Source organism: Nannobrachium achirus, assembly GCF_963921795.1.
Source record: "Nannobrachium achirus genome assembly, chromosome: 1".
Taxonomy (NCBI): domain Eukaryota; kingdom Metazoa; phylum Chordata; class Actinopteri; order Myctophiformes; family Myctophidae; genus Nannobrachium; species Nannobrachium achirus.
In genome coordinates this window covers 25,668,122-25,688,438 of record NC_137810.1, presented here as the reverse complement: position 1 = coordinate 25,688,438, position 20,317 = coordinate 25,668,122, and the positions used below count along the sequence as shown (strand labels likewise).

At 42.0% G+C, this 20,317-nt stretch overlaps 1 protein-coding gene across 1 annotated transcript in view; it reads left to right on the top strand.

The window, feature by feature from the left end:
* cacna1ea (calcium channel, voltage-dependent, R type, alpha 1E subunit a) overlaps window positions 1-20,317 on the top strand; it is a gene marked incomplete at both ends in the record, with an annotated part of 170,276 nt that overhangs the window by 103,165 nt on the left and 46,794 nt on the right. Inside the window, 6 exons of the mRNA XM_080727814.1 lie at window positions 425-478; window positions 1,211-1,252; window positions 3,188-3,283; window positions 4,056-4,265; window positions 18,379-18,489; window positions 18,887-19,031. Of these exons, the coding sequence (XP_080583940.1) occupies window positions 425-478; window positions 1,211-1,252; window positions 3,188-3,283; window positions 4,056-4,265; window positions 18,379-18,489; window positions 18,887-19,031 (658 nt within the window). The remainder of the gene's footprint in view (window positions 1-424; window positions 479-1,210; window positions 1,253-3,187; window positions 3,284-4,055; window positions 4,266-18,378; window positions 18,490-18,886; window positions 19,032-20,317) is intronic.

Genomic DNA, 20,317 nt, shown 5'->3' with positions numbered 1-20,317 from the left:
CACTTTTCAAACAACAAACGATACAGATCCGGCTCAGGGTGAGACCAATCTGGCAAATCTGGCATACTGAACAACTTTAACGCTAATATACTTTGTTGACAGGGGTCCCAAGGGCTCTACATGTGCTGGTCCACTCCTTTTTTCCCTCTACACCAATCTCTTAGCTGAAAATGCAGAGCTTGTAGATGTGTAATGTTCAATCCAGAATAGGGATGCTAGGGTACATGCGGTTAATTACATGTTAGACCGGGACAGTCTTAGTAGAGTGGCTGTCTGAAAATCTGTAGGTCGCCGGTTAAATTCTCGGCTCACACAGTCTACCTGTCGAAGTGTCCCTGAGCAAGATACTTAATGTGGAGACCAGACAATATTTCCCTTTCCTTTCCTATAACATCTGCTAATTCAGTAAACTGTTTCTTTCCAGAGGAAGTGATGCTTGCTGAGGAGAATAAGAACTCAGGACCCTCCGCTCTTGATGGTAAGACAGGAGATGTTTTGCTGGTTGTGCTTTGGAAACTCTCTCTCTCTCTCTCTCTCTGCTACCTTCATATTGCTTTATCATTCATGCCTAGCGTATATTGATTTTAGTTCATTTATACCAGCATTATTTACACTTTAAGCAAATTGGCTTTTGGTTCCTTTTACCTTTTTTCCCATCTTTTTAAGACCTATTCCCTTTTTATTTGAGATCTTTATGCTTTTCATTCATGATTTGATATAATTTAAATTAAAGTTACGGTAACCATACAGCAACCGATCGTATGCTTTATAGGCCGTACAGTACAGTATATACTGTACACTATTACCCAGAATGCATTTCGTGTCTAGGCGCCATAGGTGGTCTCTGACAAACCCTTTCCACAGTAAAATACTCCTATTGTACAATTGGATTTTGGAGGATTTTACTGTGCAGTTCCAACACAAGGTTATAGGCTGTTATATCCACTCAAGATACAAGGTTTATTACAGGCATGTATGATACAAATGAACAAAGGAAAAAACTAAGGACATTTCCTCTACTGTATGTGTTCAGTTTGTTTTAGTTTTGTGAACACACAATACAGTTTCAGTTAGTTTTATCTTTGTATAGTGTATAGTGTTATCTTTAATAACCCACACAACGCAAAACAACCTTTGACTTTGAGCTGCAGTGTGACTGAACCAACAAGGGTTTCTTTTATGAAATGTTGATTGATTGATTGATTGGCAGCTCTCAGGATGCTCCCAGAGTGGAGTACAAGCAGTAACTATGGTGAGACCCATCTCTCTCTCTCTCTCTCTCTCTCTCTCTCTCTCTCTCTCTCTCTCACACACACACACACACACACACACACACACACACACACACACACACACACACACACACACACACACACACACACACACACACACAGGTAAAATAAAATGAAAGTGGGCCTCTGTGCTGCAAAACACAAAGCTGTGTGTTCATCATCATTGTTGTGTTATTTATATCTGCACATGTACAAATGTGTACACCCAAAATGTGACCAAATGGACCCAATACATTTTACACATTTGCTTACACAGTAACAAGTTAAAAATGGATTTTACTGATTTAGTAGAACCATGGTTTCTGGTCCAGCTGCTGTGATGGAAATAAACTCAGACATCCTAATAGCTTTGATTAAAAAGAGAGGTGGCACACTGCTGTTGCCTTGGCAACCACTGGGCAGAAACAGAAACAGTGTGCGTGCATCTGCACACGTGTGCGAGCGTGCGGATGCACACGCACGTGCATATGTTGCATGTGCGAGTTTGGTGTCGACAGGATGCAGTGTTCCTGCCTTTCTTTGTATGTATGCCTGGGTGTGCGTGTGTGCGTGTGTGTGTGTGTGTGTGTGTGTGTGTGTGTGTGTGTGTGTGTGTGTGTGTGTGTGTGTGTGTGTTTGATAAGTGACTTTGTGAGAAATTGCTCTGGTAAATATTGACTTCAAGTCTAAAATCAAAAGGTGTTTGGGGGATGGATGGATGGATGGATGGATGGCTGCATGGGTGAAGGGACATCATAAATCATAAGCACACAGGCATATTATCTAAAATTATGGCATGTTTGCACTGCACGGTATGTGCCCCGGCGAGACTGACGGCACATCAACATGCTTTGAATTTTTAAATAAAGCATGGCTTGTAGAGCTGACGGCCTCTGAGCATGGGTTGGTAGAGTTCTGAAATAGTAGCACTGTTTGCATTGTACGGCGGGATACTTCTCATGACATTAAATGATCATTTAACCTCATTAAACCATGGTGCTAATGAGGATAACCTTCTCCTCTGGCTACAGCATTGCAGGCTTTGCAGCTTAGCTTTGCCACTGAAATGGCTTTTAATATGATCTTTATGATTTGCTTTTTCATTATATTGTCATTACTTCCTTTGATTTCATGAATGACTTTCATTGCCTGCTTTTACTTATGGGTATCCTAATAGCAGTGGTGGAAGATTTCTTTTTACCTTAGTAGCAAGTAGCAATACGACAATGTAGAAATATATTATTAGTCCAAAAGTATAGGTGCAGTACAGCACCAAAAGTAAAAAAAAAAAAAAAAAGAAGAAAACAAGCATTCATGTTTTGATTCTTGATTCTTAGTAATCTAAATCTGCAACATAACTAGTAACTAAAGCTGTCAAATAATTATAGTGGATGAAAAAATACAGCATCTGCTTCTGAGATGTAGCGGATTAGAACTATCGAGTATTAAAAACATGGAAATACTCAAGTAAAGCGCTACTACTTGAGAGTAATTGCACTCAGTTACTTTCCACCACTGCCTAGTGGGGATATTATGGTAATACTACAGTAATGTTCTGGGCAATGTAACAGGCAAACAGGTGGCATAAAGGTCAGACATATTGGTTTCAATGTTTCCTAGCAACAAGAGGATCGTACAAAGCACCAATATTGAGGCATCTCCATGATCTCCATGCCCAGAGCGTTGCCCTGTTCATCACTGCAGTATGGGATATTAAGCTCCATTGTCTGTACACGGTAAAATCCTTAGTGTTAATTCATCCATTTGTAACTCAGTGAGTGTATAAATATAACTATTGGTTACATTTTGTAAATGTTAGTTACACTTGTACACTCCCGGAGGTAAATCGACACTGGAGATTACGACTGCGTACAGGAAGTTTTGGGACCAGTGTGATTGACCCTCTGTGTCCGCAGTGCTGAAGAGAGCCACTACCATCAAGAGGAGAGGCATGGACGTGGGCCATCGAGGGCCATCGGGAGAGGAACAGTATGGTGACATCTCCTCTGTAGGTGAGTGGGGATTCTCCTCAGTGTTGTAAACACCGGCTCATAAACAGCGGGGTACGGGGGGCACTTGATTTGAAAACGAATGCATTGCTGAATCCAATAAGTCTACTGAACCATGAGCTTGGCCTGTTCCCAGGTAAGATAATACAGCACTGTGCAAGGATGACTGGAGATTTATTATAGACAAAAAGCGACAACTTGTCTCTTCGTTTCTCTCATATCTTGCTCGATTTCCTCAACCTCTGTCTCTCTCTCTCACACTGTCTCCTCTCCATCATTTTCTCATCCCTCAGGCACGTGCACACATAGTCATCAGAGGGGGCTTGAGCCCCTGCACTTTTATCCGTCTGTAAAAAGTGACCTCTCCAGACCATGAATGCAGTTTTTTACTTTGGTGAAAGAAATGCAAACGCCCTCTTTCCATGCCATACCTGAAGGCAGCGTTCAAGAGAATTGCCTTGTCCAAACTCTCCTGAACTTGAATGAAGCATCTTATGTTGACAGAATTGCCTCTTTGTGTAGAAATCCATGGCGTCAGGCCACATCTCCAGTATTGACTTGATTATGCTTACTTCAGTGTGGTATCAAGCACCGAAAATAGCCGACCTTCGACGCATTGTGAGCTTGGAGGTCTGCTATTTTCGATGTTTCCACCAAAAGGCCCTTTTAGAAATTTCAGCCCCTGCCTCTCTAACATTCTCTGCACGTCCCTGTCATCCCTCGTTCTACCCCACTCCTATCGTCTCGTCATCTCCATCTCTCCCGTCACTTCAAGGCGTCCCCATGGCTAGATCCAGCATCAGGAGTGCCAAGCGAGGCCCTGCGGCGTATTTCCGTCGCAAGGAGCGTCTGCTGCGCATCTCCATCCGACGCATGGTCAAGACCCAGTTGTTCTACTGGACTGTGCTGGGCCTGGTGGCCCTGAACACGCTGTGCGTGGCCATCGTTCACCACAATCAGCCCGGCTGGCTGTCCCACTTCCTCTGTGAGTCCCCCATTCTCTAGTTCATAATATTATACATACATAATGCGAAGCATAGCTAGATCAGTTCTCAACACTACTGAGAGAGCAGCAATCACTGACAGCACTGTTTACAGATGGGCTCAGATTACACGCACGCACGCAGGCACACATTTTCGCTCACATTTTCACACACACACACACACACACACACACACACACACACACACACACACACACACACACACACACACACACACACACAAACAAGTATTTCTATGTTGTTGTTTTAAATCTACCTGCCACTCTGGCTGGTGAGCCAAAATGTTTAGTTTGTTCCCTGCCTATGATCACAAACAAAGCTCCTTTCACAGCCCATGCAATGAGGGGAATATAAATTAGGGGTCCATATGGAATCTGAAATTGATAGGGTCGAAGCGGTAAAACAAGTAAGCAGTCATGGTAGGAAAACTGGAGGTTGGCGTCAGGTCGTCTTGGAGAGCTCCATGACAGTGGTGGACTTGCTGTTGAGGGTTGTGTGGCTTATCAAGGTACTAGGGAACGTAAACACTGTTTTTTTTTTTTAGCCTATAATTCTTATCCCACGATTTTGCTACCCATTTTCACCCAGTGCCAATTGCCTATGTAATCCTGGGCTCTGCTCTCCCTCTGCCGCGCCTGGGGAGACAACGGACTGACCTCATGCTTCCTTCAATGCATGAGTAGTCCAAGTTGTTTCTTTTCACCTGACAGGGGGGATTTCCCCGGGATGGACGTAGCGCGTGGAAGGAACACGTTATTCCAACTAGTTCCTTTCCCCTCCATCAAGCGCCCCGGCTGGCCAGGGGGAGGCATTATTGAGACCAGGATTACTGCATGTTTTTGTGAGGGTATCAACCCTAGGAGACACAGGGAGAACATGCAAACTCCACACAGAAAGGCCCTATTGCCGACCCCACCTAGGGTGTGGGCGCTGATGACGCGGAGGGAGAAACACGCCCCCAGCACCCACAGCGTCCCCCGCCGGGAATCGAACCCAGGACCTTCTAGCTGTGAGGCAAAGCGCTAACCACTGCGCCACCGTGCGTAAACACTCTTGACAGAATCTGTCCCATGCAGCGATGGCTTCAGGCTCACTTCTCTCACGTTGGGCATTGTTGGGTGGATGATTGCAGTGGTGTAAAGTAATATTTACTTAGGTACTCTACTTACTGTACATTTACTTTACTGGAGTATTTCCAATTTTCAGTACTTTTACTTCTACTCCACTACATTGTTGAGGAAAATATTGTACTTTTACTCCACTACAATTATTTGAAAACTTAAATTGCTAGTTACTTTGCAGATATAATTTATTATATTATAAACCATACATTAACCACTTCAGCCCTATTTTATATCTTGGCTATTTGAAAATAGCAGATTTACAAGCTCACAAGGCGTAGCGTGCGACACATTGTGAGCTTGTAGACCTGCTATTTTCAAACATTTTGTCCTTATACTTTTGGTACTTTAAGTACATTTTAATGCCAATACTTTTGTAATTTTACTCAAGTACCATTTTGAACGCAGACCTATTACTTGTAACAGAGTACTTCTACATTGCAGTATTTATACTTTTACTACTTTAATTAAAAAATCTGAGTACTTTTTCCACCACTGGCCTTCTGGTGCACTGCTGATGGAGTGGGCACCAAGAGATGGAGTTTCTTGGTATCTTGATTCTAGCAAGGGGGCAGCAGAATAATCACATGACGCTGGAGTAACAAGAAAGTGTTTTCAAGAGTTCAGAGGAGGGTTGCCTGTTGCTGTGGCAACCGATGAACACCTCCGTCTTTTCAGAGACAGAGTTTGTAGCTGTGTGTGTGTGTGTGTAGCACTGCCTGATTAAGTTATTTAAAGTCCAACTGTGTAACTTTTTAAATGAAACAAAAGTATGTTTTGACATAACCGTCTACCATAAGTCAAGTGTCCGCCCCCAACGCTTGTGACAAAATGACATAGGCACAGGCACGTGCACACATAGACATCAAAGGGGGCTTGATCCCCTGCCCTTTATCCGTCTGAAAAAAGTGCCCTCTCCAGACGATGAATGCAGTTTTTACTATGGTGAAAGAAATTGATAAGTTGTGAGCTTGGAGGTCTGCTATTTTCGATATTTCACCTAAAGGCCCTTTTTGAAATGTCAGCCCCTGCCTCTCTAACATTCTCTGCATGTCCCTGCATAGGCACCAGATAATTTTTATTTATTTATTTAAAGTTATACTGTGTAAGTTGCTCAACAACTGGTCAGTAGCGGTATTGCAGGTATTTTACAAAAAAATGTTTTTTTCGGCTGTTTTCACCCTTTGCCTCGCCGAGATGCATCCATAGATGGGTCTCACGATTCGGGAGTAACATGCTACGACACCTCACCAGTGTAAACACTGCTGTTGAGACAAGCTACTTCCTGAGAAGACGGCAAGACGCGCTGTGATTGGCCGGTAGTTTATGATCCGCGCTGTGATTGGCCGGTAGTGTAGACACGTATACGGAATGATGCAGATGACGTAATTTTGCCGGGAAATGCAGTCCCGGTCACGGCCACACGGCTCAGTAGAAAACATATAAAGAAAAGGCTTTTGGGGCTGAAATTAACAGAGTGGGTGTTCTAAACTTTAGCGATTTAATAGTTAGGCCAATTTTAAGATTTGTTTTATTAAACAAGAATTGACACACAGTCAATATAAAATCTGTGGATTGGTGTGTTGACGTTAGTGTAAAAAAAGTTTGAAAAAAAAAATTTTTTGAAAAAAAAAAAGTTTGAAAAAAAAAATTTTAGAAAAAAAAAAGTTTAGGTCCAAAAATGTGTAAAAAAATCGACCTGATGGTGGCGCTATATGGGACAGATCCATGTCGATGAGATAAGTGTAGACATACTGTGTAGCGATTTGTGTGATTTTAGGGCAAAAACTGCAGGAGCAGTATTCAAAAATGTGTTTTAAAAAAATTTGCGGGGGTCCCTGGAGCTGCGGGGGTCCCTGGAAGGGTGGAGGTTGTGGATTGGCAGACAAGGATTGTGTGTGGAAAATTTCACATGGATAGGGGCAAAAAAGTGTGATGTGACGTGACAGACAGACAGACTGACGGACAGACAGGCGGTGGAGGTTTTCATAGTAACTGCGACCTGACGGTCGCAATTATAATCATTAGTATTGTTTATTTTAATTATTATTATTAAGGAACTCTAGAAATCTCAGTTGGAACTGTTACCCCAGTGACCCGATGCTGGATAAGCGGTTGAAGATGGATGGATGGATGGATGGATTATTTTAGAGTAAGCTACTTTATTTACCATTATTGTGTACTCCGCCACATGGGGAGCAATCTTCAATTCAATCTTCAATTCAAAGAAGCTTTATTGGCATGAGAACACAAACGTTTACACAGTGGTCGAAAAAGTACCTACATTTTTATAATTAAGTAAAAGTATCAATTCTGCAATGTAGAATCACTCTGTTACAAGTAAAAGTCCAGAATTAAAAATGTACTTGAGTAAAAGTACAAAAGTATTGGTATCCAAATGTACTTAAAGTACCAAAAGTAAAAGTACAAAATGTTTGAAAATAGCAGATCTACAAGCTCACAACGCGTCGCACCGCAATGCGTTGTGAGCTTGTAGATCGGCTATTTTCAAATAGCCTTGGTATAACATAGGGCTAAAGTGGTTTATGTATGTTTTCTTTTCAAATCTTTTTTATTAAGGTACAATGTCACAATGAGGCAGGTATAGTGATGGCACCCCAAATCACATTCCAATCACAACAATCATTGGTACAAAATAGCACAGGATCTGAGGCGATCACGGTACGTACACATTCAGTTGTAAGGAAGAGAAACCCTGCCCATAAGAGATAATAAAAGATACCCGATCCGTCATGCCACCATCTTCTTTTCACCTGACATTAAGGAGCTTCACCAGGGGGGCGTAACGCATGTGGAGGTACACGCTATCCTCCCCGGTTCCACCCCCTCTGAACAGGCGCCCTGACCACTGTGGGAACCGTTAATGCAGAGACAAAATCCGTCTCTCCTCCCCAATCGACTTCCCTCCCACGAACACAGCCAATTGTGTTCGTTGGAGCGCCTGGCCAAGCCGAATGCACCATGAAAGTAGCGTTCCATGGTGGTGGACAGGAAGTTTAACCTGCCCACCCAGACGCCCCAATACTGGACTGCCACCGGGTCCCAAAAGGCAGCCCCCAGACATCAGAAATTAAAAGAAAAAAAAAACACATAAACATAATAGGTTATATAATCCCAGAGGGAAGGTGCTATGTGTCGACATATCTATCCAAAAGGTTAAAAGAAATAATAATAATGTCCATGAGTCAGTTGTAAAATAGAGAGAGGCTGCTGTTATAACCAAAAAGAAAAAGTAACAAAAGTAGTAGTGATACCACCTCCCAACCGGCAGAGGCAGTGTAGAGCCATTGTCGAGCGAGGTTCAGAGTTCAGAGTTCACAGTTTGGTCCATCCTGTCAGAGGCGCCACAATGGCGGCCACTGACCAAAAACAAACAACCAACTCAGGCTATCAGCATATTAAAGCCACATAGTAGGAAGATGAAGTATAAAAACAACGAAAACATGTCGAGAAGTCTCGACTACAATCATGTCATCATGAAGTGCAAAGCATTCGATCGCTCTCTAACACTTAACTAAACCGCCGTAACGTAATCGTCATGTACGGAGAGAAAGAAACAGCGCATATTAGCATACCACAGGCACAATAGAATTCGCCGTAAACAAAATACCTAATTGAGTAAACAAGTGGTTCGCATTAACCGTTGGAACGGACATGTCTACATACGTCGTTTGATCATATAATATCAGTCAGAAAAAGGTTGCATATTTACGTTAGAAAAGGAAATAGGAAAATTAAAGAAAGAAAAACCCCCCTGTTAGCATGTACTAGCTAGCTAGCCAACCCCACACACTATCGACCATTCCACAAGCTACTGTAAAACAATAGAAATAAATAAAAAGTGGCGTAGCAAATAACACAAGTCAACCCCATCTAAACATTTACTTAATACTGTAGTATCAACTGTGGAGTACGAGAGATCGACCATATATGTGTGTATAAAAATAAAAAAGTAGAAAAATAAATAAATAAACAATTACTGGAGGATATATAGCATGTTAGCATGTGTTAGCTGGCCAAGCAAGCCAGTACAATGTACTTCTACAGTCCCTTCTCAAACCGATGCGGTCGAAGTTGAAGGCGATGTCCCCTCGTTCTGCCCCTGGTTCTTCTTCAAAAAGTCTGCGGCTGTTTATGTATGTTTTAAACTTTAGTTATTGATGTAGATTAGCATTATTGGGCTAAATGTAAAGACGCTACGCTGCGCCAACCGTGAATTCAACACAATCTGCTGTTGAGCAGTTTAACCAATTTGCTACGTACGTCTACACAAACGGTCAGATTACAAAGATAAATTGCTTAGTGAAGGCTCACGGATGTCACCATAGGGTACGCTCCAGCAGAATGTCCCGTAATGATTGTATTATTTAAAGAGGAGCATTTTAATCCGATCGGTCGTCGTTTCCTTCAAAAGGTATTAATGTATCCAAGTGCAGTACACCTCGCAACCGATGGGGTCGCATGGCTGAAAAACAACAGAAAATGACGTCTGATCGGATTAAAATGCTGTTTATTAAACAATACGAAAGATACAGGTAATTCTGCTTGAGCGTACCATACTGTGACATCTGTGAGACTTCAGTAAGCACTTTATCTTTGAAATATGAACGTTTTTGTAGACGTACGTAGCAAATAGGTTTAACTGCTCAACACGAGGTTGAAGTGAATTTATTACACACCGTGACTCGTGCGTTAGCCTGCAGCTAGCGCTAGCTAGCGTTAGCCTGCAGCTAGCGCTAGCTAACGTTAGCGTTAGCCGTTAGCCACACATCCAGAATAGTCTAATATAAGTCAATTTTCCAACGGCGAGTGAACGATTGCATTCCGTGTCCTTCATGGATTTTTTTCCCCCTGGCTGTCAATGTTTTTATTGTTCAAAAAGAAAACGTTCTGAACGTTAAAACTTTACGATCATGACAATGTGACAAACGGAACGGATCCTTTTTTTCCAAACTCGAGAAGAAGAACAGCGCAAGGCCGCTCCCAGAGCCCTAGAATGGAGAGTTGCGTGTCCGCGGTGACACCACTCTCTGATTATACTGCTCTGGCCGCTCCCAATCATGAAACTAGCTTGGTTACCATGTGACATGCGACAGCCAATCGGCAAATAGGTCGCTAAGGTCGCCTAGGTCCCCTGAATGTCTCAGGACAATGTAATCTGTTTAATGTAATCTGTTCCACAGATTTAAAAAGTTACATTGTATAGCTTTAACAGAGCCCATGCCCCACAGAACTGTTGGACCAGAGGTTGCTATAGCTCATTTGCATCTGTGGTCCCTGGACAGGAAGACGTATTTTAATTTTTAACGTACCATTTCCAAAATCATTGTTTTTTTCAAAATAGCAGCAGCGCTAGGGCTCTGCAGCATTCGTTTTGGAGCAGCACTTCCATGGGTTTGATTGAACTGCATCCCGGGAAACGTAGTTCAAACAGACAACGGAGCTACAGCCGCCATGAACACTACTCAAATGGATGTTAGCCTTTTTTTTTTAGGAAACAGATTCAGTAGGAGTACAAAAGATTACGTTTCAACAGATTTTTCATCTAAAAGGGGGAGGAAGGGGAACCGATCATCATGTGCCTGTCATCTGTGAAATCTGAGATAAGCAACTTCAGGCCGTTAACTTTTCAGTCTACTATATAACTTTGTCTAGAGAGAGGATTTTAAGTAACCATTGAATTCACCATGACACTAGAAAAAGTGCTCCTCGGAGCACAGGTCTCCACCAGGTCAGATAGAATATTGTGGGCCAGCAATGTTCGAAATTTGCCAATCAGGATGGAATATAAAAAATCACACCCAGGGTGAAGTAAGCTATTTATGAGTTAATTTCATTAAGGGTCTGACAAAGCTTGGCCAATGTGGGATTGGGCGGGACATACAGTACATACAGACACCAATTGACCAATGACAGTCCGGACAGGACATACTTACATACAGACAAAGCCAGATGTACTGTAGGAGCTGTGGGCACCGTTCAAAAATCGGACATATCCGTCTTCATCATATGACTATAGAGATAATGTGTACCAATTTACGTAATGATTGGACAAAATCTGTAGGGGTAATATTAAAAAAAAAAAAAAATGCAAAAAATTGCCTCCTGGTGGCACTATAACAGGCCCATTTGAAACATTTGGGTCAGAGGTTCTGCTTTGGCATCCAGGTAATATGTACACAGTTTCATGTGGATCGGGCCAACGGTGCCAGAGATTAGCTGTCCACTGACGGACGGACACGAGGACACACACGGACGGACGGACACGTGGACAGACTGGACACACACACGGACGGACGGACGGACACGTGGACAGACTGGACACACACACGGACGGACGGACACATGGACACACACACGGACGGAAGGACACGTGGACAGACTGGACACACGGACGGACGGACGGAGACAGGGTGCAAAACAGTCTCTGACACGCCTTCGGCCTGGCGGAGACAATACGCTTTAACGCTTCTGTTATATTTCCGACATTTCATATAAAGATCACACCCGTGTGAACGGAGCGGTGCAGTCTGCGCAACAGCACTCTGGGTGGTTGCAGCAGGGGGTTGCTACTTTTAAACGCATTGTAAATCGTTTTTTGTATAGTATTACAATTGTGTTCATTACTTACGATATAATATGAAAAGCACTGTGGCATTTGTGCTGCTACCGTTCTCCCGAGGGGGGGGGGGGGCTTTGTGTGTGTGTGTGTGTGTGTGTGTGTGTGTGTGTGTGTGTGTGTGTGTGTGTGTGTGTGTGTGTGTGTGTGTGTGTGTGTGTGTACAAGTGCAAAATCATGACTAACTTCTTTTGGAAGCCTTTAGCGCATCAGGCCCTTGGAAGAAAGTGTGTCTAGGCAGTGTGCTGATATATTTCCAGAGACAGACTGTTGTCGCAGTTTAGATTACCACGAGCTGTGCTTCTACAAATCTGTAACCTGTTAGAGCTGCAACTCAGCAGACAGACACACCGATCGAGGGGAGCCGTGTATTTTCACCTTCAGGCTGCAGTGGTGGCAACTGCATCCAAAATAGAATTTAATCAATTTACACATTTTTTATCCACCACAGAATGTTTGCAGGACACTATACAGATTGATTTCACTCTGGGTATAAATCCATGCTGTATGCTGCATCTCCAGTAAAACTTGATTGTACTAAATTGAGGCTATTTTCAGTGCGTGACACCATGTGCAGTATATCAAAGCAAGCTCTTACTGTAAATCAAAACCAAACCCGGCTGTGGCGGCGCACATGTCCACTCACCGAGCCCAATTGCACAGATGCGAAGACACAACAAGTGGTCCGTCTTAATGTAAAAAAATAAAAATAAAAATATATATATATAAGTATAAGTATATAATATAGGCTATAATATAAGTATTATAGCCTACTTGTTACGACTGGTGTGAGTTGACCCAAACGCACAGCAAGGAGGAGGCAGTAGAAGGTTGAAGCCCGCCCAGGCATGTTTATTAACAATGGAGTTAAATGCACGAGGGAAAAAAGGGGAAAATGGGCTCTGCAGCTGCTCCAACTCAGCACGGAACCAGGGATATCTTGTGAGCTTGCAGATCGGTTATGTTGATGTAAAAACAACAAAAGCAACCCCAGTATTTGAGTCAAAGTACAGATACTGTACCACTGGTCGAATATTACGGTAGTAAAAATAAATCAGGTCACGTAACTCACTATATATTGAACAATGTTTATTATTAATGAGTATACATGTGTATTTCACATTTAATTTGGCGTTTGGCTCTGCTACATTTTCTCCCTGCTCAGCAGCAGCACAGAAGAACATCATTAACCATTAGGAGCAAGGAGATATAAATATATTGTCTTTGAAATGTAGTGGAATAGAAGTCCAAAAATACAAATTAAAGTAAAGTACAGATACAAAAAAAAAACTGAATGTACTTCCCACACCGCCAAGAAAACTTCCCACCAACAAGGATACATTAAGAGGAACATGCACAGCTTTAAGGTAGACTATTATGCTCAAATGTACTTACAGTAGTTAGTTTTGAGAATTTATTGGCATGAGACTTTCTTTTAAAACATCAGTTATTTTTGCTAGACTGTCTGACATTTTCTTTTTTATTTCAACTTCTCCTGTTTTTTTAGGACTGCTTCGCACACTATTTGTGTGGGTGTGAGACGACAGTGACACAGAGCATCAGCTATAGTCCCTGTGCGGCAGAGTCTAATTGATCTTCCTCTGAATAAAAATATTGAACATGGTGTGGGGTCCCATATTGTATTGTATTAAACTGATTTCTGAGCTACGGTATGTCCCTTATATACAGTATGCAGTTGATTATGATGTCAGAGGTCCAGCCGCTGGCCGGCCGGCCGTTCCTTCCTTAAGCCAATTTTAGTAGACCTAATAGTAGGATAGATTTCAAAACAAGACATGGTTTTACATCATACCATTACTCTGAGAGGTCTTTTGGATGCAAGTCACTGTCTAGGGGAACATCTTCCACTGCAAAGCCTAATCACCTATAATAGCATATATTCTGTTGTCCATCTCCGTGATGGAGACTTCACCTTCCTTGACACCCTCCCGTTTCAGTCATCGATTGCCTCGCTGTGGTGAGACTTTTTATTAAGCCATTTTCATATTGAACCATTTCTTCTTTACTACAGTGACTGTAAAACCCTCAGGTGACATGCATTAAGACTGCATTAGACTGACATGCATTAGACTGACGGAACTATTGCTGTATTGACTTTGACCCCTAAGGATCTTCCAGGGAGAGTGCTCTTGTGCGTCTTGCGGTGACACGCTCCCTAGTTTCTTCTTCTCTGAGCTGCTTTTTTGTTTAGTTTTTTCGCACTGATTTTTGACATTGCACTATTAGGTTGTGTTGGTAATTTCTGAGTATTCTGCTTTGTTTAACAATGTCAGTGAGATACTTGTTGCACTAACTAGCATTGACTGTTACGGTCTCTTTTTGTAAGACACTTTATGTATATATACTTATATATTATTCGCCCCCTCTATTGATGCACCTTCTCTTTATTGGTACTGTACTGCTATTTTTTCCCCTCTTATCTATCTTTTTTCTTACTTCTCTGCAGTGTTGCCAGATGTACGATAATTATCGTATTTGTACGATAATTTGACCCTCTGTACGATGTACGATCAATAATTCCAAAAATGCCCAAATGTACGATAATTTCGACATATCACCAAAAAGAGTGTGAATTCACTATTTTCCCTGGCTGCTGATCTGGGATCTGGTTTGGCTTCTCAAAATAAGCCAGGAAATCAGTCAATCTGACCCTAGATCTGTACTTGGAGGCATTAAAAACACCGGTTGCATCTTTCCAGACCAGTTTCAGGCTTTTATTTGTGTAAGCTCCAGGATGTTGCCTGCCTCCACGCAGCATATCTGATGCGTTTTTGTCACGCAGGAGTCTCAAACAAGGTTGTTTCTTACACTAAAGCCGCATTTTTTGGTGAAATTACATTTTTACGCAAATGATTTCTCTTTTTTGGCTGTGTACGATAGTTTCATGTCAAATACGATAATTCTGAGCCTCCGGTACGATATTTCAACATTTCCCATCTGGCAACGCTGCTTCTCTGTAACTTTGTAAATAACTGTATACTGCTTTGCTACAACTGGACAACTGAATTTCCCCCTTGGGATAATAAAGGTATCTATCTATCTATCTATCTATCTATCTCTCTATTAACAGCACTCGTTATTTTATTCATTTCATTCCTTGTCTATAGCAGCTCCCTTAGTTCCACTGTTGACTTTGTTATAAATGATAGACCTACATTTTTACTCGTAGCCTAGATACGCACAGGTAGCATTCATCATGTTTATGTGGGTCATTTACACAATTTCTGAAGATAGAAGCATTCTTCTATCTGATGTGGCACACTCCGTACAAAGTCATTAAGTTAAGATTAAGAATATAAAAACGTTCTTGGATGAGGCCCATTTTCTCATCATTGTAGATGATTTCACATTTGTTTTGTCATTGTTTGACAAAACAATGTTGCCTCAGTCTCTCTTCCTATGCTTTAAATGCCTATCTTACGCCTCTGCCAGGGTCAATCATGCAATCTATCTAGTATTTGTGCCACGTATTAGCAATTTTAAGAGGGAAAATGAAAAAGAGGAGTAATTACTTTTCCATTCCATATACCCGTAAATCACCAATTAATCGCCCGGTGGCAAACTGCCGCCGGGTCTCATATATCCGCCAAATATCCGTCTCAAATAAGCGCCAGGTTCGTTTAATCGCCCGGGCAGTTAATTGCAATTAATATTATCTTGATTTGGTTTTATGTAACAGCCCGGGCCATTATTTGCCATTTATGTTATCTTTGTTTGGTTGTTTGGTATTATTTGCTATTTATTCAACTTAACTGGTCATTTATGTTGCATGGCAGTGGTGCACTGAAAACAGCAAATCTACAAGCTCACAGCACGTCGCGACTCGCAACGCACCGCGCTCGCTCAGTGCACGCACCGGTACCAGGCAGGGAATACAGGCAGGCAGTCTACTGCTCCCTCTGTTAAGAATCATTTTGATAGGCTACTCTGAACAGTTGCTAAGGCGTAGCCTAATACTTTGATGGCAAAGGATCTTGATGAAGAAATCTCTGCTACTGGATGTTAATCAATCGTTACCTCGAGTAGTTTACATGCCCGCTGCGCTGCCTCGTTGTGATCCGGTTTAAGATTTAAATAATCCACTATTTTGAGGTGAGACCATGGAGGCTTAATCAAAAGTTGGTGTTGGCTGAGAATTCCATAGGCTACATTATGGATTAAAGTACATTGAGGAGTGCTGAGCTGGTCACTTGGTTGCATATGCTTCAGAGTCCAGAGTCTGTCCAGCTGCGGTGCGCTGGAGTTAATTGGTATTTAACCTAGATTTGCGTCTTTAGCTGGCTGATGTAATGACTTATTTTGGAGCAGATTCCAATAGTATAAACATTTTTAAAAGGCTTTCATATAGGCTACTCTTGATATTTTTTTCAAACGAGATTTGTCCTAATAGATTGAAATGTGCTCAGTTTGGGCTATATATAATTCCAATGAATAAATGAATCAATACATTTTCGGATTGAATAGGTCTATTTTTGTTTCCAAAAATGTTGTGTACACATCAGTGAAATTAAGCGCTAGGAACATCCCTAAAAAACAGGAACAGTTTGTATCTGTGATAAAGGGGAAAGAAGTCCAGCCATAACATTGAATTGTATTAGTTGGGTGCACATTTACACATACAGTTACAGTACATCTGCAAACACGCATGTGACCTTCATTATGGAAGCATTTATTGGGGTAAAATATAAACCTTGCCATATTGTTAGCCTTATAGTTTGAGAAAAGTAACCAATTAATGGCCAAGTGCTGGCCAGTGCCAAAATAAATAAAAGTCTGTTACCAATAGCCGCCTGGTCTCTTTTAAGCGCCCGGGTCCGACCCCATTTTGCGAAATAAACGCCGGGCTACTAATTGGTGATTTACGGTAGCTACTCTTGGTCTATCAATAAATGTGTGTAATCTCTGTGTTCATGTCAAGGTGCGGGTTTGTCCATATGTGTTTTATTATAATGTCCATATTATTTGCTAAAGAATCACAGAGTTTACTTATGTATATATCCATAATAATAGACTTTTACCTTAAAAAACCTACTCTATTGACACCTTTCACACAGATTTAATGTCTTTGCTAAATAGTTACTATATCAATTTTAAATCATTGAATCGAATCGTATCGTATCGCCATGAATGAACCAATATCGTCCATGTATCGTATCTTCAAACATGTATCGTGATGCGTACCGTATCGTTCTTCAAATGTATAGTTACACCCCTAATGAAAACCTTGATGGAATATCATGACAAAGTTCCATCTTGGACTATCTGATCAGTTAAGTAAGGGATAAATACTGGCTCCGCGGGGGTTGTCCATATATAACATCCCGACGGACTGATGGAGTTATCAGTTCGAAGGGACGTTATAAGGAGCCAGTATTTATCCTGCTTATTACCCGGCTACTAAATAAAATTAATAATTTGACTCAAAACTAAAAACAAAACAAAGTATTTCCTTGTTTACAGACGGCTGGTGTTCCACAAGTGTTGCGCTGGGTGTCCCCCCAGCGCGACACGGTCTCCTTGGAAAACAATGGAAGTGCTGATTAGATAGAATCCATTTTCTGATACTACGTTGTCTATTTCTCGCTTAAAATATATTTTTTAACATTCTTGAGAGCAACGTTTAGTTCTAAATGTCGCTGTGTGGTTGTTTACATGGCTGCCATATTGGATACAGCACAAGATTCACGCAGTGCAGCTTGACTGCAGCAGGTGCTCTGAGTCTTTGATTAGGCAGCGGTCTGTTATAGAGCGGAGCGGTCTGTTATCCAGAAATAACAGAAAGAAATAACAATAACAGCCCCGCGAGGTGATAGCGATTTCGCTCATTATAATGAATAAGCTTCAACAGATTAGTTCACATGGACCTTATCAATGTAACTAAGAGTTACGATTGGGTACATATATTTTAAATGGGCAGAATTACAAAAGCCAGCCTATTATGTGAGTAGAACTATAATCTGTCTGTCATCTTTCTACCCAAGATGCACTGTGCTTTCTCTTTCTATTGATCTCCTGTCTGATCCAGAGGATTAAACTAATTAAAACATATATTTTCTGGGGAAAAACTACTGTTTTGCTATGTAACTACTGTACTTTTTTCTTCCCTTTTTATTAATATCACGTAGATGTGTTTTTTTTGGTACTTTATATAGCTGTAATGAGGCTATGAAAAATCTTTTTTCCCCATTCACGGAATTTGCAAATGAGAGAATTGCAATGCTGTAGGCTATTTATAATTTGTTTTTGTTTTTGTTTTTGTTTTTGTTTTTGTTTTTGTTTTTGTTTTTGTTGTCGTTGTCGTTGCTGCTGCAGACTATACAGAGTTCCTGTTCCTGGCTTTGTTCCTCGCCGAGATGTTCCTGAAGATGTACAGCCTGGGACCACGCCTCTACTTCCACTCCTCTTTCAACCGCTTCGACTGCAGTGCAAGTCCTTTCTCTAGAGCTTTTCCACAGCAGTCAACATTGAGGTGTTACCAATGATACTAATAAGTAATTAAGGCACTGTTCCATTTAGTGTAGCAGAGAGTGTCATTGGTAACATCTGTGAGGGAAGTAACATATACACAAATATAAAGAAATATTGTAATAATAACAGTTGTTATTATGCAACATGATTCTTTATCACTGCATATTTTGTCTCATTCTCTCGTTCTCATGCGCGCGCGCGCGCGCGCGCGCGAATGTGTGTGTGTGTGTGTGTGTGTGTGTGTGTGTGTGTGTGTGTGTGTCTGTCTGTGAATTCTTTAGCATCAATTCCCTCTCATTCCCTTTGTCTTTTCATCTTTTGTCATACAGTAAGTGGTCGTATGAGTTCTCAGTGATGTTGATATTGATTTTCTGCATCATACAGGTTATTGTTGGCAGCATCTTTGAGGTGCTATGGGGCTTCTTCAGGCCTGGTACTTCATTTGGCATCAGTGTCCTGCGAGCCCTCCGTCTGCTGAGGATATTCAAGATCACCAAGTTAGTGCTGCCGCCTTTCTCATTTTGTGTCCGCTATGATGATAAGTGTTTTGTAAAGGACAGTGGGTTGTCTTCAACGCAGGGGCATAGTTCCGCCAATTTAAAATTATTCCAATACGGAACTAAAACTTCCTATGATTGGCCGCTAGTTGCGCTGTTTTCCCCCCCGGCCGATCGCAAAAAGAACTGTTCTCCATTGGACCCCATTCATTTTCTCCTTTCGTTTTCTAACCTTAATTAACATTTTCATAAATACTTTATGTTTCCTATCGCTAGTTAAAAATTGCCTTTCAATCACGATGATATGCGTTTTGTGAAAATAACGTCCCATTTATGTTAAAATTGATGATAAAGTTGCGGGGGGCGTGGCCAACTAAACTGATACCAGCCGGCTGTTTTCTTCTTCGTGTGCTGTATTTCGGGAGGCTCCGACCACATTCTCCCATGTATCTCTGCGGTTGCACGTGACCGTTGGCAGCCAATAGCATCCTCTGGTGCTTTTACAATCTATGATGGCGACACCCATGCCAAGGACCCAAAATGCCTCCCTATTCTGAGGAGAACTTTAGCCGAAGAGGGGGAAAAGAGCAGACCAAGTACAGAGTGAAAGGTCAAGTTTATTAAGATCAAGTTTAAGGTGGGGCGCCCGCTGGCCTGGTGGTCAAGGCGCATACCACATACTAGGCTATGATGCCTGCTGGCGTCGCCCGTTCGATTCCCGATCCGGACGACCTTTGCCACATGTCATTCCCCATCTCTCTCCCCATTTCCTGTCAGTCTACTGTCCTATCAATAACGAATCTTTAAAAAAAAATTTAAGGTTTAAGTGGTTAAAGCTATACTGTGTAAGATGCTCAACTAGTGGTCAGTAGCCCTATAGCAAACCGCGGTCGCGTTCGCGTCTTTCGCCCGTTTTTCGTACCTTCACACCCCCGCGTCTGCCTCCACAACGCCGAGAGCTATCTTTAGAGGGGTCCCTGGTTCCTGTGCGTTCAGGCATTCCGGAGAAACGGACTACTTCACTCTGCCTGGTAGGCGAGATTACCTTTTGAGTAAAGAGACACACGGGCGACTACAAATATGGCGACCCCACTTCAAGATGCGCTGTGATTGGCCGGTAGTGTACCATGTGTGCATGATCGGCGATGTGATTGGGCAACGTATACACAACGTATACAGATGATGCAGATTACGTCATTTTGGCGCGAAATCCGGTCCACGGCCAGGATCATAGAAAACATATAAAGAGAAGGCTTCAGAAGCTGAAAATAACGGAGTGGGTGTTC